Here is a 20,678-nt window from a genome sequence, read left to right as displayed (position 1 = left end):
GCTTATTCGTCAACGATATTCCCCGGTCGCCGCCGACCCATTTAGCTTTATTCGCCGACGACACGACTGTTTACTATTCTAGTAGAAATAAGTCCCTAATCGCGAAGAAGCTTCAGAGCGCAGCCCTAGCCCTAGGACAGTGGTTCCGAAAATGGCGCATAGACATCAACCCAGCGAAAAGTACTGCGGTGCTATTTCAGAGGGGAAGCTCCACACGGATTTCCTCCCGGATTAGGAGGAGGAATCTCACACCCCCGATTACTCTCTTTAGACAACCCATACCCTGGGCCAGGAAGGTCAAGTACCTAGGCGTTACCCTGGATGCATCGATGACATTCCGCCCGCATATAAAATCAGTCCGAGACCGTGCCGCGTTTATTCTCGGTAGACTCTACCCCATGATCTGTAAGCGGAGTAAAATGTCCCTTCGGAACAAGGTGACACTTTACAAAACTTGCATAAGGCCCGTCATGACTTACGCGAGTGTGGTGTTCGCTCACGCGGCCCGCACACACATAGACACCCTCCAATCCCTACAATCCCGCTTTTGCAGGTTAGCTGTCGGGGCTCCGTGGTTCGTGAGGAACGTTGACCTACACGACGACCTGGGCCTCGAATCAATTCGGAAATACATGAAGTCAGCGTCGGAACGATACTTCGATAAGGCTATGCGTCATGATAATCGCCTTATCGTTGCCGCCGCTGACTACTCCCCGAATCCTGATCATGCAGGAGCCAGTCACCGTCGACGCCCTAGACACGTCCTTACGGATCCATCAGATCCAATAACCTTTGCGTTAGATGCCTTCAGCTCTAATACTAGGGGCAGGCTTAGGGACCCCGGTAACCGTACTCGTCGAACTCGACAAAGAGGTCGACGTGCAACCTAACCCATGCATCAGCCCGCTGAGTTTCTCGCCGGATCTTCTCAGCGGGTCGCGATTCCGATCCGGTAGTAGATTCATTCGCGAAACAATTGCTCTTGAGTTGTTAGGTCTCCTTCGGAGGCGCTCGGGCAGTTGTTAGCAAATCCCACCCCTCTTGGCTGAGCCTTGCTCGCCCACCTGTCCTGGTGAAACTGGAAAGGCCTTCGGGCCACCAGTAAACTATCAATCATAAAAAAAAAAAAAAAAAAAAAAAAAAAAGATGAAAACTCGATAAAATTTATAAAATAATCGTGCGTCTTCTTAATTCATTTACGAATAAGTCCAGTTGCAGTCATCCAAACTTATATCTACTAAATTGTATAGATCTGTCTACCAAGACTACGCAACTAAATTAAAAATGGATCGCAAAGCAGAATGTCAAGAAATACCTACATTATGTTTAATGTTTCATCTAAAATAATAATTAATATGTATTATACAATTTAGTAAAATCGCCAAAGTTCCTTCCACCTGATATTACATAATTATGTTTTTAAGTTAAGATAAGGGTGAGTCAGCTGGTACAAATCTCTTTTCAAATTGGAGTTAGATGGAACCTTAACATAATATTTGAAATTGATCACTCATTTGATTTAGATTATAGACATAGCAGGGAAATAGAAAAACAAAAACAAAAAACTTAAATGTCCATAGGTACAAAACATTTTATCTTTGTCAAGCATTATTTAGATCTATAACAATCTACACAATTCATTTATGGTCAGCACATCAATCTTCATTTCAATGAACAACCTTGTGCCATTCAAAATAATCGGTGCTTGTTCAAGTGGGACGTTTGCTACAATACTATTGCAGTTTTTATTGTCAAGGTTGACAGAATGTTTTGACATAAATTTTCAAAGCAAATGAACTGGTTCGGAGATTAATTCGATAGTTTTGTGTTAATTTCTACTAGCTGGCTGGATCGACGACCGCCAGTCCGGCGTCCCGAGGGGGAGGGTGATGGGAGAGATCACTTTCCCCCCTTTGCCTTGTCATGAGTTCTGTCACATGCGAGGTTTGGACGTTGGTTGTTGAGCGACAGGAGGTTTTCGTCAGTTCGACTCTGACATACCCCGCCCAGTATCCCCAGAAAAGGGCGGAAGTCCGGCGAAAAAAAAAAAAAGGCTGGATGCCGCTTATTATTTCTGTTCGATACTTTCTGGTTTTTTTACAATTGAACCGAAACTTTAAGCTCATACCTCAGTGTAAGTGACGGCATTCAAGTTCTGATAGGCCACAATAATCACATAACATTAGACGGATCATTAATATCATGAAAAGCAATAAAAAAACAACATGCAAGCTTAGAATTTAAGTCTAATTATTCAATATCACTGTATATTGAAATTGAAATAGGTTAAGTTTTCTTTATCAGATTATTACCATTCGTAAATATATAAAAAAAATACAGTGAAGAAATGTTGATTTTAAAGATTCATTTCTTATCTCAAGTATTATATTAGGCAACTGGTTCTTATCGCGCAAGTGTCCACCCAACCTTTCTTCACATCTATCTGGGAGATAAGCGGATTTAAAAATGAAAGACAGGGTAATACTGAACGTCTTATCCAATCAAAGTATATGTTTATGTAGTATGTGTTTATCTAAGAGCAAACGTTTTTAGGGAAACAGGCGATCGTAATGTGTTAACGTAAAAATAATGTTTATATGTTGCCCGTTTGACATTCATAAAAAAAGGTATTAGTTCTCCCTCTCTCATGTTTTTGTTATTGCCTTTGTAGGCAGATGAGTGAGATGAGCCTATATAATGGTAAGTGGTTACCGAGGCTCATGGACATCAGCAATGTCAGGGGCACAGCTAAGTCGCTGCCTACTGCAGAGTACTCTCCGCAAGCTTCATTTCAAGAAGGACATGTCATAGCGCTCGAGAAACGCCGTGTAAGAGAGAACATTCCAGAACTGGATGGTTCGTGTTAGAAAATGTCTCTAGAAATGCACTGTCGATGAATGCAGCTGTTCCAGACAGCATGGATTAACTCTGCTCCGATGGCGGGAGATGTGATGATAATGTGACGTTTAGCTAACACGTCACTGCAACACAAGATTTTTGACAGATACCTGAATCTCGCTTACGACATTTTGAAGATAAGCTTGCTTATATACAAGTTCCGAACAATAACATTCGCACCGTCGGTCCACCGAGCAATATCACCCGCTCGGTGGAAGATCTTCACTTTGTCGTATACCTACAATAATAAGGAGATGCAGGACCACCTCGAATAATTCGAAAAAACTCGATTTTGAAACATTATTTATTGGTGCTCCGCTTGTATTAGTCTTAGCGTGATGTTATATAGCCTATAGCCTTTCTCAATAAATGGACTATCTAACACTGAAATAATTTTTCAAATCGACCAGTACTTCCTTCAGCTTTATAATATTAAGTATAGATTTGAACCTTTTTAACTGGAATTGCTAAAAATACGCACGGTTTCTTTGAGGTAGTTATTATTTCGTAACCGGTCCATGTTACTTTTAATTGTAAATTTGGCCACAATATTTATTATATTCGAATCGTAAAAAAGCAAGGGTCATTCAAAATTTGTAGTTTTAAATCTAATATTAGTCAGTCAAATTAAGCTTAAGGACTATTCACGTCAAATCAATGAGATATTAGAATTATTGTATCGTATTTTTTTTTTGTTCTGTTTTAAGAATTGGGCTCGCTGCCAATCCAGGGTTCCAATCTACATTGAGCATTGCATCAAAAGGTCTACCTCAAGACGACAAGCCCTATAACCCTTTTGAACATCGAAATGTGCAACATCCTAACACGTGAGTATTTTGTGTAATGTCCTTCTCAGAACTTATTTGGATCTAATGAAATAGTTTGTGTCTATTGTCACTGACAATAAATAGAATAGCGACTTGACAAAGGCTTTGAGAACACTTTAGATGCAAAAGATGCATGTAATGAAATCTATCTGCGGCTATTCACCCTAGCTACGTCTGAGTCTAGATTTATTTCTCAGTCGAAGTCAGTATTTTTTGTTTATGATATTAGAAATTCGTAGTCTGGATTTATTATTTATGTATCATTGTTTTTTTCTCGCATGTGTTTCCGAAACGCATAACAAGTTTAGCTTTTAAAGCTCGATATAAAAAAGCAGACCATTCATTTTGGTAATAAAAGAAAGGTTTTTCGTATACTTAGTTCGAATAGGTACAAGAACAACAAGGAAATCAAGGCATAAAACACTTAAATAGACGAATGCATTGAGTTCAATTTGCCAAGTCAAATTGTACACGGATACTTGTTATTACTTGATAATATTATTGTGTGGTAAGTCTAGCGGTAGGCAGCGGCTTGGCTCTGCCCCTGGCATTGCTGAAGTCCATGGGCGACGGTAACCACTCACCATCAGGTGGGCCGTATGCCCGTCTGCCTAAAAAGGCAATAAAAAAAAAAAGAAAGTCGAAACTTTTTAAGCTGATTTTTTGATGGAATATTTTATACACATATCCATAAGTAAATAATGCCGTCTATTATTTTCTAAAGGTGGTATACTGAAAACTTTACTTACTTATAACAGAACTTTATGTTGAATTATTAAATATAAATTATAGAGTAGTATTCGGATTTTATCTCAAACTAAAACTGTTTCATTCTTGCTTTAATATTTTATCAGGCGGCCAGTCTATTCTTAAGGTCATCGTCAAGTTTTGTTTGTAAAAGCCATTGAAATTCAAAACAATAGGCTATAGACGATGTACATATTTTATTTACTGTATGACTCATAAATTGAGAACTGTCTATTTAGTTTGAGGTACGCTTGTAAAGGCAACATGTAAGTTTTTGGAGTTTACTCCTTTAGAATCGATTTACATATATAGGCCCGGGGTATGAAAATTATGGGGACCAAAATCGTACTAGCATGTCACACGAAATGCGTTATGCGCCTGCGCCGGCAGTCCGCCACAAAGCCTCGTACTGATCGCGCGTTTCTCTCATTATTGTATTTTCATATATTTGTTAGTCGTTTGTTTTGTGTCTCGTTAATTTGTTAATAATCTGTAGTGTATCGTGTTGTCGTAATATAGAACTATTTCTCGTATTGTTTCGTTTAATTTTTTATATCCAGTAAACTCCAGTCGTGCGTCGGAGCGGACACACACACATTTTTTTTTTTCTATTTCCCTAGTAAGCAGATGAGCGTACGGCTCACCTGATGGTGAGTGGTTACCGTATTGACTTTAGCAATGCCAGGGACAGAGCCAAGCTACTGCCTAGCGTTAAGTACTCTCCACAAGCCTCGTTTGAAAAATGATATATCATAGTGCTCGGGAAACACCGTGAAGGGGAGCTCATTTCGAAGTTGGATGGTACGTGGCAAAAAATATCTCTGGAAATGCACTGTCCATGATCGCAGTGGCTCCAGGTAGTATGGATGAACTCTGCTCTGGTGGCGAGCGGTGCGATAGTAAACATTTAGGTGGTTAATTCCTGACTCAAGTAACCGCTTTACATAAAGTGGACCCTAAGCTCCGTGAGAGATATGTAAGAATATAATTCATATAATTATGAATTTCGCCAATAGGACATTGGGGTCGATTCTTCATCTCCTGAAATCCTGTCTTGGCTCTGGTATACTGGCGATGCCTGCTGCGTTCAAGAATTCTGGTCTAGTCGCTGGTGTCATTGGCACTATCCTAGCTGGTTTCGTCTGTACACACACTGTACATATTTTGGTAAGCAATACTAGTAATCTTTTTACTGGTGGTAGGACCTATTGTGAGTCCGCGCGGGTAGGTACCACCGCCCTGCCTAAGCAGTAATGCGTTTCGGTTTGAAGGGTGGGGCAGCCGTTGTAACTATACTGAGACCTTAGAACTTATATCTCAAGGTGGGTGGCGCATTTACGTTGTAGATGTCTATGGGCTCCAGTAACCACGTAACACCAGGTGGACTGTGACCTCGTCCAACTGTCTAAGTAATAAATAAATAAAATTACCTAAGAATTAAATGGAATAACATCGTGCAATAAAACCCCTAAAAATCATTATTTGTTGTAATTAGTAGTAGTATGGCGTCTTGTGAGTCCGTACGGGTAAGTAACACCACCCTGTCTAGTGCTGCTTTGAAACAGGAATCCATTTGGGCTTAAGAGTGAGGCAGTACTGTAAAACTGAGACTTAGAACTCATGTCCCAAGGTGGATGGCGGCAAGTGTAAATACACTGTAGATGTTTATAAGCTTCAACAATCATTTAACACTAGATAAGCCGTGAGCTTATCAGCCGATCTAATCAATTAGAAAAAGAAACGTCGGTGACCTAGCCGAGACGTCCAATATAATCAGGTCGAGTGACGCTACTGTGCCGAGGATTTGAACCTCGGCACAGTAGCGTCACTGTGGCTTTAAGTAGGTACTCACTTAAAAATCGGTTGTCTGTAAAGTCGGTTTACTGACGATAGTTGAACGTTTTTTTTTTTTTTTATTGCCTTTGTAGGCAGACGAGCATACGGCCCACCTGATGGTGAGTGGTTACCGTCGCCCATGGACTTCAGCAATGCCAAGGGCAGAGCCAAGCCGCTGCCTACCACTTAATACTCTCCACAAGCCTCGTTTGAAGAAGGACATGTCATAGCGCTCGGGAAACACCGTGGAGGGGAGCTCATTCCATAGCCGTGACAACGTCATAAGAAAATACTGATGGAATGGTTTCATTAATCAATTATCGCAATTATCGTTGCTATAAACAATTGACACTACATTCACTTTTCACTGCTAAGTTTCCATACGTATACGCTCCAGGAGGAGCGCGAACTCCGCGTTGTAATACGCGGAATCCCTAAAGAGTTAGATGTAGAGCTCGTAAAAGCCGACCTGTTAGAACAAGGCCTACCAGTGAATTCTGTGCACCGTATGCACACCGGTCGCGGTAGGGAGCCATATAATATGGTTCTAGTCGCTCTCCAGCCTACCCCCGAGGGTAAGAAAATCTTTAACACACAGACCGTCTGTAGGCTCTCTGGTATCGCTGTCGAAGCCCCCCATAAAAAAGGCACTCCTAGCCAGTGCCATAACTGTCAATTGTACGGGCACTCTTCCCGTAACTGTCACGCGCGCCCCCGATGTGTTAAGTGTTTGGGCGATCACGCCACGGCCCTCTGCGCTCGCGACCAAAAAACCGCGACGGAACCGCCTAGCTGCGTCCTGTGTCGAACACAGGGTCACCCCGCGAATTACCGTGGTTGCCCCCGAGCCCCTAAAATAAATCGCCGCGTCGCCCGCCAAAACCGCCTCCGAGCTTCCGGCCCAGACATCAAAGCCTCGGCACCCTCTGCGTCGCAGGCTAAGCCAGCGTTCGTTCCAGCGGCGGTGCCCAGTGTCTCGGCCTGGGCAAAACCGCTGCCGTACACGAACACGGCTACAACTCCCTCCTCCGCGATTCGTCCCGCCCCCGCGACTCGTCCCTCTCCCGCGACTTGCCCTCCGACCGCGTCCGACAATCTCGCTTTAGCGATCGACTTCTTTCAGTCGATCAACTTTGAGCGCGTTAACGCTTTGGGCGACGCCATTCGCGCTGCCTCCACTGCACAACACTTTATCGCCGTTGTGCAGGAATACGCCGACGTATACGCGTCATTAAGTACGTACGTCCTCCCCTCACTCCGCCGGTAATCAATGGCGTATATAAGTAGAATAAAGCCCCTATCCGTAACGATAGGATTTTTTAAAGCTTACGGTCTCGCAAATCAACGTGATCAGGTTTCTGACTTTTTGCGTGACCACCAAATTGATATCTTTTTAGTGCAGGAGACCCTACTTAAGCCCGCGCGCCGTGACCCTAAAATCGCGAACTATAACATGGTCAGGAACGACAGGCTCTCTGCCCGTGGTGGTGGTACCGTCATTTACTATAGAAGAGCCCTGCATTGCGTCCCGCTCGATCCTCCCGCGCTCGCTAATATCGAAGCATCAGTGTGCCGAATCTCACTGACGGGACACGCGCCGATCGTTATCGCGTCCGTTTATCTTCCACCGGATAAGATCGTTCTAAGCAGTGATATCGAGGCGCTGCTCGGTATGGGGAGCTCTGTCATTCTGGCGGGCGACCTAAATTGTAAACACATCAGGTGGAACTCACACACCACAACCCCGAATGGCAGGCGGCTTGACGCGTTAGTTGATGATCTCGCCTTCGATATCGTCGCTCCGCTAACCCCGACTCACTACCCGCTAAATATCGCGCATCGCCCGGATATACTCGACATAGCGTTATTAAAAAACGTAACTCTGCGCTTACACTCGATCGAAGTAGTTTCAGAGTTAGATTCAGACCACCGTCCCGTCGTTATGAAGCTCGGTCGCGCTCCCGATTCCGTTCCCGTCACGAGGACTGTGGTGGATTGGCACACGCTGGGCATCAGCCTGGCTGAATCTGATCCACCATCGCTCCCGTTTAACCCGGACTCTATCCCGTCTCCTCAGGATACCGCTGAAGCCATAGACATCTTAACGTCACACATCACCTCGACATTAGATAGGTCATCGAAACAAGTTGTAGCGGAGGACTTCCTTCACCGCTTCAAATTGTCCGACGATATTAGGGAACTCCTTAGAGCTAAGAACGCCTCGATACGCGCCTACGACAGGTATCCTACCGCGGAAAATCGTATTCGAATGCGTGCCCTACAACGCGACGTAAAGTCTCGCATCGCCGAAGTCCGAGATGCCAGATGGTCTGATTTCTTAGAAGGACTCGCGCCCTCCCAAAGGTCTTACTACCGCTTAGCTCGTACTCTCAAATCGGATACGGTAGTAACTATGCCCCCCCTCGTAGGCCCCTCAGGCCGACTCGCGGCGTTCGATGATGACGAAAAAGCAGAGCTGCTGGCCGATACATTGCAAACCCAGTGCACGCCCAGCACTCAATCCGTGGACCCTGTTCATGTAGAATTAGTAGACAGTGAGGTAGAACGCAGAGCCTCCTTGCCACCCTCTGATGCGTTACCACCCGTCACCCCGATGGAAGTTAAAGACTTGATCAAAGACCTACGTCCTCGCAAGGCTCCCGGTTCCGACGGTATATCCAACCGCGTTATTAAACTTCTACCCGTCCAACTCATCGTGATGTTGGCATCTATTTTCAATGCCGCTATGGCGAACTGTATCTTTCCCGCGGTGTGGAAAGAAGCGGACGTTATCGGCATACATAAACCCGGTAAACCAAAAAATCATCCGACGAGCTACCGCCCGATTAGCCTCCTCATGTCTCTAGGCAAACTGTATGAGCGTCTGCTCTACAAACGCCTCAGAGACTTCGTCTCATCCAAGGGCATTCTTATCGATGAACAATTCGGATTCCGTACAAATCACTCATGCGTTCAACAGGTGCACCGCCTCACGGAGCACATTCTTGTGGGGCTTAATCGACCAAAACCGTTATACACGGGAGCTCTCTTCTTCGACGTCGCAAAAGCGTTCGACAAAGTCTGGCACAATGGTTTGATTTTCAAACTATTCAACATGGGCGTGCCGGATAGTCTCGTGCTCATCATACGGGACTTCTTGTCGAACCGCTCTTTTCGATATCGAGTCGAGGGAACCCGCTCCTCCCCACGACCTCTCACAGCTGGAGTCCCGCAAGGCTCTGTCCTCTCACCCCTCCTATTTAGCTTATTCGTCAACGATATTCCCCGGTCGCCGCCGACCCATTTAGCTTTATTCGCCGACGACACGACTGTTTACTATTCTAGTAGAAATAAGTCCCTAATCGCGAAGAAGCTTCAGAGCGCAGCCCTAGCCCTAGGACAGTGGTTCCGAAAATGGCGCATAGACATCAACCCAGCGAAAAGTACTGCGGTGCTATTTCAGAGGGGAAGCTCCACACGGATTTCCTCCCGGATTAGGAGGAGGAATCTCACACCCCCGATTACTCTCTTTAGACAACCCATACCCTGGGCCAGGAAGGTCAAGTACCTGGGCGTTACCCTGGATGCATCGATGACATTCCGCCCGCATATAAAATCAGTCCGTGACCGTGCCGCGTTTATTCTCGGTAGACTCTACCCCATGATCTGTAAGCGGAGTAAAATGTCCCTTCGGAACAAGGTGACACTTTACAAAACTTGCATAAGGCCCGTCATGACTTACGCGAGTGTGGTGTTCGCTCACGCGGCCCGCACACACATAGACACCCTCCAATCCCTACAATCCCGCTTTTGCAGGTTAGCTGTCGGGGCTCCGTGGTTCGTGAGGAACGTTGACCTACACGACGACCTGGGCCTCGAATCAATTCGGAAATACATGAAGTCAGCGTCGGAACGATACTTCGATAAGGCTATGCGTCATGATAATCGCCTTATCGTTGCCGCCGCTGACTACTCCCCGAATCCTGATCATGCAGGAGCCAGTCACCGTCGACGCCCTAGACACGTCCTTACGGATCCATCAGATCCAATAACCTTTGCATTAGATGCCTTCAGCTCTAATACTAGGGGCAGGCTTAGGGACCCCGGTAACCGTACTCGTCGAACTCGACAAAGAGGTCGACGTGCAACCTAACCCATGCATCAGCCCGCTGAGTTTCTCGCCGGATCTTCTCAGCGGGTCGCGATTCCGATCCGGTAGTAGATTCATTCGCGAAACAATTGCTCTTGAGTTGTTAGGTCTCCTTCGGAGGCGCTCGGGCAGTTGTTAGCAAATCCCACCCCTCTTGGCTGAGCCTTTGCTCGCCCACCTGTCCTGGTGAAACTGGAAAGGCCTTCGGGCCACCAGTAAACTTACAATCATAAAAAAAAAAAAAAAAAAAAAAAAAAACTTTTCACTGAACTTCATACTTGACGAAAACATGTAAATGTATAGCAGCTGTCCACGCGGATGCATCGCTCACTCAAATAGGAGAGAGACAGATGCCGAACGCTGCCGAACGCGGAAGCCGATTGTGCTTCTTTGTCGCTAGTTGCGCGCTCTCGCTTGCGCTTCAAGCCTTAAATGGAACGCCTCAATGAGTCATGTTTTTTCGTGCATGTAGCCGGCTCCATCGAATTATATATAAGACGTTGTCACGTCAAGTGTCTACGGAAAACTTCTAAATAATGGAATAGAATCGTGTTAATAAAAACTAATAGTCCCACGGTAGTCGAAATTCGACTATAATTCATAGAAATTATAATTTTGTACACTATTATGATTCTATTGTCAGACTATTACTTCTACGAGTAAATAACATATTTCGCTAGAGACAAATATTAATAAAGGCAAACAATATTTAATCTATTCTCAATTTGACCTCAGACTCTAAGCAATAAGAAAAGTTTGACAATAAACAAATAGTAAGTATGCATGCGTGTGTGTGTCAAATACATGGTAGTGTGTGTACTGCTTTTTTTATTGATTTAATGTATTTTTATGCATAATTAAAAAAAAAATTAGCATTCAGCACACCTTCTCTATATTCTCTATAAGTGTGGGAAATTTCATACTCCCCCGTCCGCGCAATTTTCGTAAAAAGGGGTACAAAGTTTTTGCTTCACGTATTAATTTAAAGATATGATAAATTTAGTAGTTACTGGTGGTTGAGTGTATATCATGCAGACTCATGACTACGCAGTCTTGAGTCTGCAATACCATCATCCTATCTGTTCTGACACAAAACATTCATTTTGGCTTAAATTGTGAGATTGCCGTTATATGTATAATAAAATTGATATTACGACCTCATGTTTCATGGTTACATTAAAGATGTGATGTCTATGGACTTCAACAGACTGACTCGGTGGTGCAGTGGTTTGCGGCCCTTTCTATTCCGCCGAGGGTCGTGGATTCGATCCCCACATCTGATATCATAACACAGGGAATCCTAAATTGGGACCGGATGACATTCGAGATTTGTTCCCAGCTATTAACGTTATTTATTAATATTATATATTAATTATTATTATTAGTTATATTATTTATTATTATTATTACTTCTATACTTGTCTAGTATCAGTTGAGCCCCGAAATTCTGTCATCTTCGCAATGGAAATATTAATCAAAACTAACAATTATGTTCTCGTAACAACAAATTTCACCAGAACTATGTTTGAATCGCTGTATTTCAGATATTATGAAACTTCAAGCTCTTTCCTAAAAAGCTTTTAATCTTGAAGTACTTAAAGTTCGACTATAATAGATTCGTGAGATTATTCGAAAAGCTAAGATATCAAAACGAAGTTGAAAGTTTAATAGACTATCAGAGTTCAGGATAATTCTGCGTGTAAAGAAAGAAGCTTCACTTTGTTATTAGTAGCGCTTTTGCGTCTCAAAAACTTAATTGAATACTAATATTTATCATTTTAGAAGAATAGAATAGAATGAAATTAACATAATGGATAAAAGTGAATGCAAAATATACCTTTATTAAATTTGAAGGTATCTTTTAAATCAGTTCAACAACACCAGCAACCCAAAAAAAAATTAGTAAGCAAACTAAATTTTTTTTTAAAAGAAGGAAGACAAATTTACATTTTGTGTTCAAAATGTAATTAAATTTGATTAAACAATGAAGAACACGTGCTGAAAGACAATTTGAAGACGGAATCTTAGCTTTTTACATTCTTACTAGAGTTACAAAAGCTACGTTTGTTTTGGAGTGAATTGTAAATACTAACATTAATCTGTGAAGGGCAAAGCGACATTTTTTTTTAAATCTCCTGATTCCATAAGAAACAAAACTGAATGTATTCATTCATAACATGCACTCAAGGGAATCCCTGAGGGAAAAATTTAAAGAAATTAAAGTTCTCACTATGCCATCCCAGTACATCTTTGAAAATTTGATGTATGTTCGTAAACATATTGAGGAGTTTCCTAAATTGTCGGACATACATAATAGAAATACTAGGAACAAACACAAGCTTGTTGTGCCGATGAGTAGGTTACATAAGATACGAAATTCATTCGGGTGTTTGTCTGTCGCCTGTACAACAAAATCCCACAAGATGTTCAGAACCTACATATACATAGGTTTAAGAAAACTATTAAAGAACATCTGTGCAATAAAGCTTACTATAAAGTCAATGATTATCTAGAAAATTGCACAAAGTGGAAATGAGTTGCTCGCTCCGGGCATTTCAATATTGTAGTAATTGTTACGTTATAATACTCATTGTAAAAATGAATATTTTTTTTTATCTAATATTAAAAAATATATATATATAAAAAAAAAGAAGACATGCCCGTTGAGTTTCTTGCCAATTCTTCTCAGGACGGAGGCTAGTCCTTGTGAATTGGCGGTAGTTCTTTTGACTTTCAACAAGTATAGGTATGTACTTTCATTTATGTTGAATTTTTTTTTTATTTGATTTGATTTATCGCCAACTATAAAATAAGTCAATGGAAATAAATAAATAAATATATTTTATATTTTAAGCAGATAGCAAATACTAAAGGAAAAATGTTTTAATGTTAATGAATGGAAACATTTTGGAATTGAAACAAAATAAAATGAATGCAAAATATAATAAACTTACAACACTTACTTATGTAAATATAGTTGGAATTACTTACTAACTTTTCCGAAGAACTTTTCTGTGTAACAATTTGTCTTTTACTATTGGATTAGTAGAAAAGAATTTACTTACATAAAATTCTTAACAAGTCAAAGAATATTACATCGTAGATGTGTGCTTGTAGTTATAACATACGAGAACGACCTTGGATTCCGAGAACATCTACTACCATTTCTATCCCATCATAATAATATGTCGCAGTGATGCAATATTCTTTATTTTCCTTTCTAACTCCAACCATTCTCTAAGCTGTGTAGTTGTACATAAGAACGCTAGCCTTCTTCCCTAATGACTTGTTTGACTTCATACTGACAGCAAGTGCAGATCCAACCGACTTTTTTCATTTTGCTTTTTTAATTTTTATTGGTGGATGAGCACAAAGTCCATCTGGTATTAAGTGGTCACTGGTGCCCGTAGATGTCAACAACGTAAATGTCGCCTACCACCTCGAGGCATGGTACTAATCTAAATGCATCAGTGCTACAGTGCGGTGGTGGTACCTACCCATGCGGGCTTGCAAAAAGTCCTACCACCAGTAATTACGCAAATATATAATTTTTGCGGGTTTGATTTCTATTACACGATGTTATTCCTTCACCGTGGAAGTAAATCGTGAACATTTGCTAAGTACGTATTTCATTAAAAAAAATGTTACCCGTCTGCGGGATTCGAACATCGGTACAGTCGCATCACTTGATGCGAACGCACCAGGCGTTTTATCTTTTAAGCCACGACGACTTAAATCTTATTACAAGGTACGAAATGTCATTCAAGTTGTGATACCTTTATGAGCTCCATTAACATATTGACCAAGGAAAGCTATAGTAAATATTGTGTATAATAATTAGAATATGGATAATAATTAGATTAATGCATTATTTTTTAAGGTAAAAACATCACAGCAAATCTGCGTTGAAGCAAAGAGGCCTTCATTGAGTTTTGCTGAAACATGTGGTGCTGCCTTTATGTACGGACCCAAAAGATTACGCTCTTGGTCCGGAGCAATCCAGTAAGTCACCTTATATGTATTACTTAGTGTATTTTTTTCGGGAATAAGTCCTACTCGGTAAATAACCACCATGTTACTCAGACTATATTTCATCTCATATCATTTAATTTCATCCCAGTTAATTAATGTCAAATAATGTCAAATAAATCATCTTCATTTCATTTAATTTCACTCCATATTATCATTTTTCATAAAAGTAAAAATATAAATTAAAATAAGACATGACTTAAAGGTCTTAGTTACCAGGTCATAAAATCCCTTAAAAAAAGGGAAGAAATCTGTATGGTTAGTGCGAGTTTTTTAACTCCTCGATCGCGTAAGAGTTAACACAGATTTGTGTGGAGTTGGAACAGCTTCTGGATATGAGTTATAAAGTCTCAGTATAGTTATAACGACTGCCCTACCCTTCAAATCGAAACGCATTACTGTTTCACGGTAGAAATAGGCAGGGTGGTGGTACCTACCCGTGCGGACTCTTAAGAGGTCCTGCCACCAGTAATTATTAAAATTATTAAATTATTTTATGTGATCGAGAAGTTAAAAAACTGACACTAAGCACATTGAGCTCTGAACATAAAAAGTATAGGTAAATAATAAAAATTAAACTGACTCGGCGGTGCAGTGGTTAACAGTCCTGACTGTTGCGCCGGGGTTCGTGGGTTCGATTCTTACTTCGAGCAAACATTGTGTGATGAACAGGTTTCTTTGCTCTTTGTCTGGGTGTTCATTAACTATATAATATATATGTATATATTAAAATGTATATAAGTATTGTTACGCGTTTGGGTCCGGGATAAATAAAATTCTACCAAAGTACAACTAACAAAACTGTATCCAACACTTAAAACACTTAAACACTACACAAACACTTTAAAACACTCAACAAACGCTTTAAAACTCTCAATTCGCTTGTTCCGATTCGCTTCAGGTGATCCGTTCGCTATTTCGCTTCGAGTAGTTCCGATTACTGACTGACTGCATGCTATCTCTACAACGCTTTTATAGCCGATATCTCATCCCTAGAATTATCGAGAATATTCCACACATCTCTAGTAGTAGTTTCCGCTATTTGACAATAGATGGCGTTGTCATTCTCGAGCATTCTGGGTGCTACTAGATCCTTCTATATTCGTTCGACTATTCGGCGATAGATGGCGTTACTCTTACCAGCGTAACAGTATGTTTGTCAGTTTCTGGTACCCATAACACAAAGAATCCTAAATTGGTGACAAATGACAGTGCGTGATTTTTCTTAAAAAAAATTATATATCCTTATTTGAAAATTAATTTTTAGTGTCCTTTTTCAAAATTTAGACTAATATCAAAAGAATTTTATCCATTTATATAATACATTAGATAAAATTTTAATACTTAAATTTGGATAGCTGACGAGCTCACGGCTCAATAAGTATTAAATGGTTAGCGGGGCCCGTGGTCATCATCATGGAATACTGCTATCCACAATGAGACTTAAATTCTAGATTTCAATTGCGTTGCATAACGTCTGCCCCATCCCCTAAAACCAAAACGCGGTAGGATAATGATGTTAGATCTTCTGTGTAATCGCTATATAAATATCCAGAGTGTAAAAGCGTAATATTCAATATCCAAGCATTATAAGCACGTTAATAATTTCCGAAAATCTCAACGACAACTAAATGGTGTTTTGTTGTCATTTTTGTTGTTGTGCACGGTTCGTATTTTATTGAAGTACTAACTGACCCGGCAGAGTTCGTAGTGCCTCAATCTATAAATAAAAGACCTAAACTTTGGTATAAAATAAACTTAAAACACACAAAAGGAATCCGTCCGACAGGGGACACATCAAAGGAAAAACAAAATTGTTATTTTTATTTAATTCCGAGCATTTTCATCTTTATCTACCTTTTAAACCTTCTCTGGACCTCCACAAATAATTTAAGTCCAAAATTAGCCAAATCGGTCCAGCCGTCCTTGAGTTTTAGCGAGACTAACGAACAGCAATTCATTTTTATATATATAGATTAAAGATTATTAGTTATCATTTTTTATTAAATATTAGGATGCTATGTTTTGTTGAAATGTTTTTTTTAAACAAAAATACAACTACACGAATTCAATTTCGATTTTGGTTGTAATTGAAAACAAATATATGTATGTGTTATTTATTTTCAGAAAATTCGTCGATTACTCGCTCTCGGTGACATATTTGAGTGTTCTATGCGTTTACGTTGTTTTTATTGGATCGTCACTCAAAGAAGTAAGTACCGAGAACTGTACAATCTTATACCTTTAAGCGAGCAATTCTTGTATATTAATACATATATATATATATATATATATATATATATATATATATATATATATATGTATACAGGGGATTTCGGGGACGATAAATCGATCTAGCTACGATTTATTTTCAGAAAATGTTGTTTTATTCGTGCTTTCAATCATCAACTCTTCCCGACATCTATTGGCGATAAATAATACTATTTTTCTTAATTGAGGACAACTAACCGCCTTAAAGACACAAAAGATGGCGTTATCAAAAAAAAAACCGAGCAAACCTCGTTCATCATCTAGTTAGTAATAATAAGCGTACCTATGTTATCTTCCATGATATTGGAGCAGTCCTTCTTTATTCATTTATTATGTACCAAAGCCTGAATTTTGCCATTTTTACTGATGGTAGGACCTCTTGTGAGTCCGCACGGGTAGGTACCACCACCTTGTCTATTTTGTGTCGTGAAACAGTAATGCGTTTCTTGCACTTAACACCAGGTGAACTGGTACTAAGCTGGTGCTGGAACAGGTACTGAAATACGTACTAAAGTTATGCTCACGATCTACCATGTTATAAAAATTTATTCGAAAAACACAGTTTGCGTAAATACTGTACAATTGAGATTCCGATTTCATGACTCAATGGTGATGGTTTAATTTAATTTTTTGTTATTGCTTACATAGGTTGACGAGCTCACGGCCCACCTGATGCTAAGTGGTTATCGAAGCCCATAGACATCTACAACGTAAATGCCGCCACCCACCTTGAGATAAGAGTTCTAAGGTCTTAGTTTTTACAGTACAACGGCTACCCTTCAAACCGAAACGCATTACTGTTTCACGGCAAAAGTAAGCAGGGTGGTGGTACCTACCCGTGCGGACTCACAAAAGGTCATCTGACTCACCTGATCTCATGAATATCCTAATTATTTTACTTTGCAGGCACTAGATGTGTATATGCCCGGATATCAGCTATCGATCCAAGCCTACTGCGCTCTCAGTCTGGTTCCCCTGGTCGTGGTCTGCCAGATCAGGAATCTTAAGTACCTGGTTCCGTTCTCGGCTATTGCCAACGCTCTCATCTTCCTGGTCTTCGCGATTACTCTGTACTACATGTTTTTCGACCTGCCGCCTGTGTCTGATAGAGTAATGGTCGCTAATGTGTCCACTTGGCCGTTGTTTTTGAGGTAAATTGAGAATATTATAGCCCAAGGCATAGTCTCTAAAAGATAAGACGTCCGATGCATTCGTATCTAGCGATGCAGCGGTGATTGAATACCACAGGCGGATACCAATTTTTCTAATGAAATACGTACTTAACAAATGTTCACAATTGACTTCCACGGTGAAGGAATAACATCGTGTAATAAAAATCAAACCCACAAAATTATAATTTGCGTAATTACTGGTGGTAGGACCTCTTGTGAGTCCGCACGGGTAGGTACCACCACCCCGCCTATATCTGCCGTGAAGCAGTAATACGTTTCGGATTGACCTTTAGAACTTATATTTCAAGGTGGGTGGCGCATTTACGTTGTAGATGTCTATGGGCTCCAGTAACTATTTAACACCAGCTGGGCTGTGAGCTCATCCACCCATCTAAGCAATAAAAAAAGCCTAGACTATAACACCACGGCATTTCTTTCTGTAGCAGTCGTATGAGGCGACTAAGCGATTCAAATTCGCTGAGTATTTTACCAGAATATTGCGATAGTGTATTGACTGGTGAAAGAGCGTATTGTAAGTTCGATCTGTAGGATAGGACAACCTTGATACGATATAATTGACACTTTTTTATTGCATTTGTAGGCAGGCGAGCATACAGCCCACCTAATGGTGAGTGGTTACCATCGCCCATAGACTTCAGCAATGCCAGGGGCAGAGCCAAGCCACTGCCTACCTAAACTAATCTAGTGATTCCAATAATGTTAACGAAACACCTTTAAATTATATTTTTGTCATGTAAAAATAAATGCTGTATTAGAAAGTAGAAATTGTACCGTTGACGCATCATTCACACTATAAATAGTGCCATTAAAATTTAGAACTTAAAAAGTAGCAAACCGTGCTTTGACGGTATTATGACGCCACGTACATTCCCGATCTTGCGGACAGAATGGAAAGCAGTCGACGTCGCCCCCAACACGTCATTTCGGATCCTCCCGATCCACTAACGGTGCTTTTAGGTACCTCAAGCACCGGTCACCGTTCTCGTCGAACCCGTCGCTTGCGACGAAGGGCTCGACGAGTAAATTAACCCTCAGACACAGCCCACTGAGTTTCTCGCCGGATCTTCTCAGTGGGTCGCGTTTCCGATCCGGTGGTAGATTCTGCGAAGCACGGCTCTTGCTAGGGTTCCTGTTAGCATCGTCCTCAGGTTTGAGCCCCGTGAGCTCACCTACTAGTTAAGGTTCCGCTTATATAGCCTCTCAAAATTAGGTAGGAAAAAAAAACATACATATACTTCAATTATTCAGTACTTACTCACTTCAGTTCGTACACTTCAGTCATCAAATCAGCTTAAAACACTTCATATAGAGAGGCTGTTATATATATTGACAGTATTCAGACGCCCTGAACCTACTACGCGTCACATCTACCTAACTAGAACACATAATCCCAACATCACATTACCAAAATATGTTTTATACGATTAAATCACTTATCACAACTTAATAGGGATTACTTCCCGAACTTTCTGGATTTTTTTTTCCTATTTCATCTATAAAGTACATAATGTTCTTTTATACAAATAATATTGAATGTTACATGAACCGAAACACGCTGTCGACACGCGATAACACTTTCCAAAAATCATTTCAGTGAATGAACACTGAACAAATTTATATAATTTACATACGAAATTATTTATGTATTCGTGTACATCATTATTATCTTAAAGATAAATTAATATTTGGTAAGTACATCTGAATTAATGTAGGGCCCTTGTATTGAAGATAATATGATTTACATTTAAATTTACCAATAATACTAGAAATAAATATGCATTATAATACATTTTCATGAAGCCTTAGTATATTAAGCTGACTATTTACTATATTTAATAGAACTAGAGGTCCCGCAGTAGTCGAAATTCGACTATAATTAATTGGAATTGTAAATTTGTACACTATTATGATTGTATTTTATACTTCTATAATCACAAATTTTGCCAAAACTACACTATAAAAAATATTAAGAAGGACAAACAATATTTAATCTCAATTTGAAAACTGACGTCAAGAACAAAAGTTTTACAATAAATGGTATGCATGCGTGTGTGCGTCAAATACATGATATGTAGTGTGTGTAATGTTTTTTTTTATTGATTTAATGTATCTTTTATGCATTATGCACTTTTTTATATTATAAAATACTTTCACTAAAAATATATCAATTTCTTTATGTTTATTTTAGTACAGTGATATTCGCAATGGAAGGGATTGGAGTAGTAATGCCAGTTGAGAACGAAATGGCCAACCCTCGTCGATTCCTCGGCTGCCCAGGTGTCTTGAACACATCTATGTTTATAGTCATAACACTTTATGGAGTGTTTGGGTTCTTTGGCTACGTGCAATTCGGGGATGACGTCAAAGGGAGTGTGACTTTGAACTTACCGCAAGATGAAATGTGAGTATTTGACTTATTTTCTTTCGTACTACTGAAGTATTTTTAGTATCATCTTATCATCATCAGGCTGTGAGTGGGCACTGTCACTCATGAAACTTCAAGTCAGTCGAAATCGGTGCCTGAATCTATTGGAGTTCAGCCATTATCGAGCTAATCTTTAGCCTGGTGGGATTTTTTTCCGTATGTAGACCATTTAGATATCACAACATGAACTCCGTCATTCATACATAGCAAACAGTTTTTTGACTGGTTTCTGACACACATAGTTTGGTGGTCTGTCGATCCCAATCTGTGACACAATTTTTTTTTTTTTTTCGATTTAGTCG

At 40.4% G+C, this 20,678-nt stretch overlaps 1 protein-coding gene across 4 annotated transcripts in view; it reads left to right on the top strand.

The window, feature by feature from the left end:
• LOC101735387 (proton-coupled amino acid transporter-like protein pathetic) overlaps positions 1 to 20,678 on the top strand; it is a 58,705-nt gene that overhangs the window by 33,430 nt on the left and 4,597 nt on the right. For all 4 annotated transcript variants that reach the window (XM_062671703.1, XM_004927928.5, XM_021349141.3 and 1 more), the window contains exons 3-8: positions 3,606 to 3,725; positions 5,489 to 5,639; positions 14,339 to 14,460; positions 16,615 to 16,699; positions 17,665 to 17,909; positions 20,140 to 20,352. In XM_062671703.1, the coding sequence (XP_062527687.1) occupies positions 3,606 to 3,725; positions 5,489 to 5,639; positions 14,339 to 14,460; positions 16,615 to 16,699; positions 17,665 to 17,909; positions 20,140 to 20,352 (936 nt within the window). The remainder of the gene's footprint in view (positions 1 to 3,605; positions 3,726 to 5,488; positions 5,640 to 14,338; positions 14,461 to 16,614; positions 16,700 to 17,664; positions 17,910 to 20,139; positions 20,353 to 20,678) is intronic.

The sequence above is a fragment of the Bombyx mori genome, chromosome 13, assembly GCF_030269925.1.
Source record: "Bombyx mori chromosome 13, ASM3026992v2".
NCBI classification, from domain to species: Eukaryota; Metazoa; Arthropoda; class Insecta; order Lepidoptera; family Bombycidae; genus Bombyx; species Bombyx mori.
This window is presented reverse-complemented; position numbering and strand designations above follow the sequence as displayed.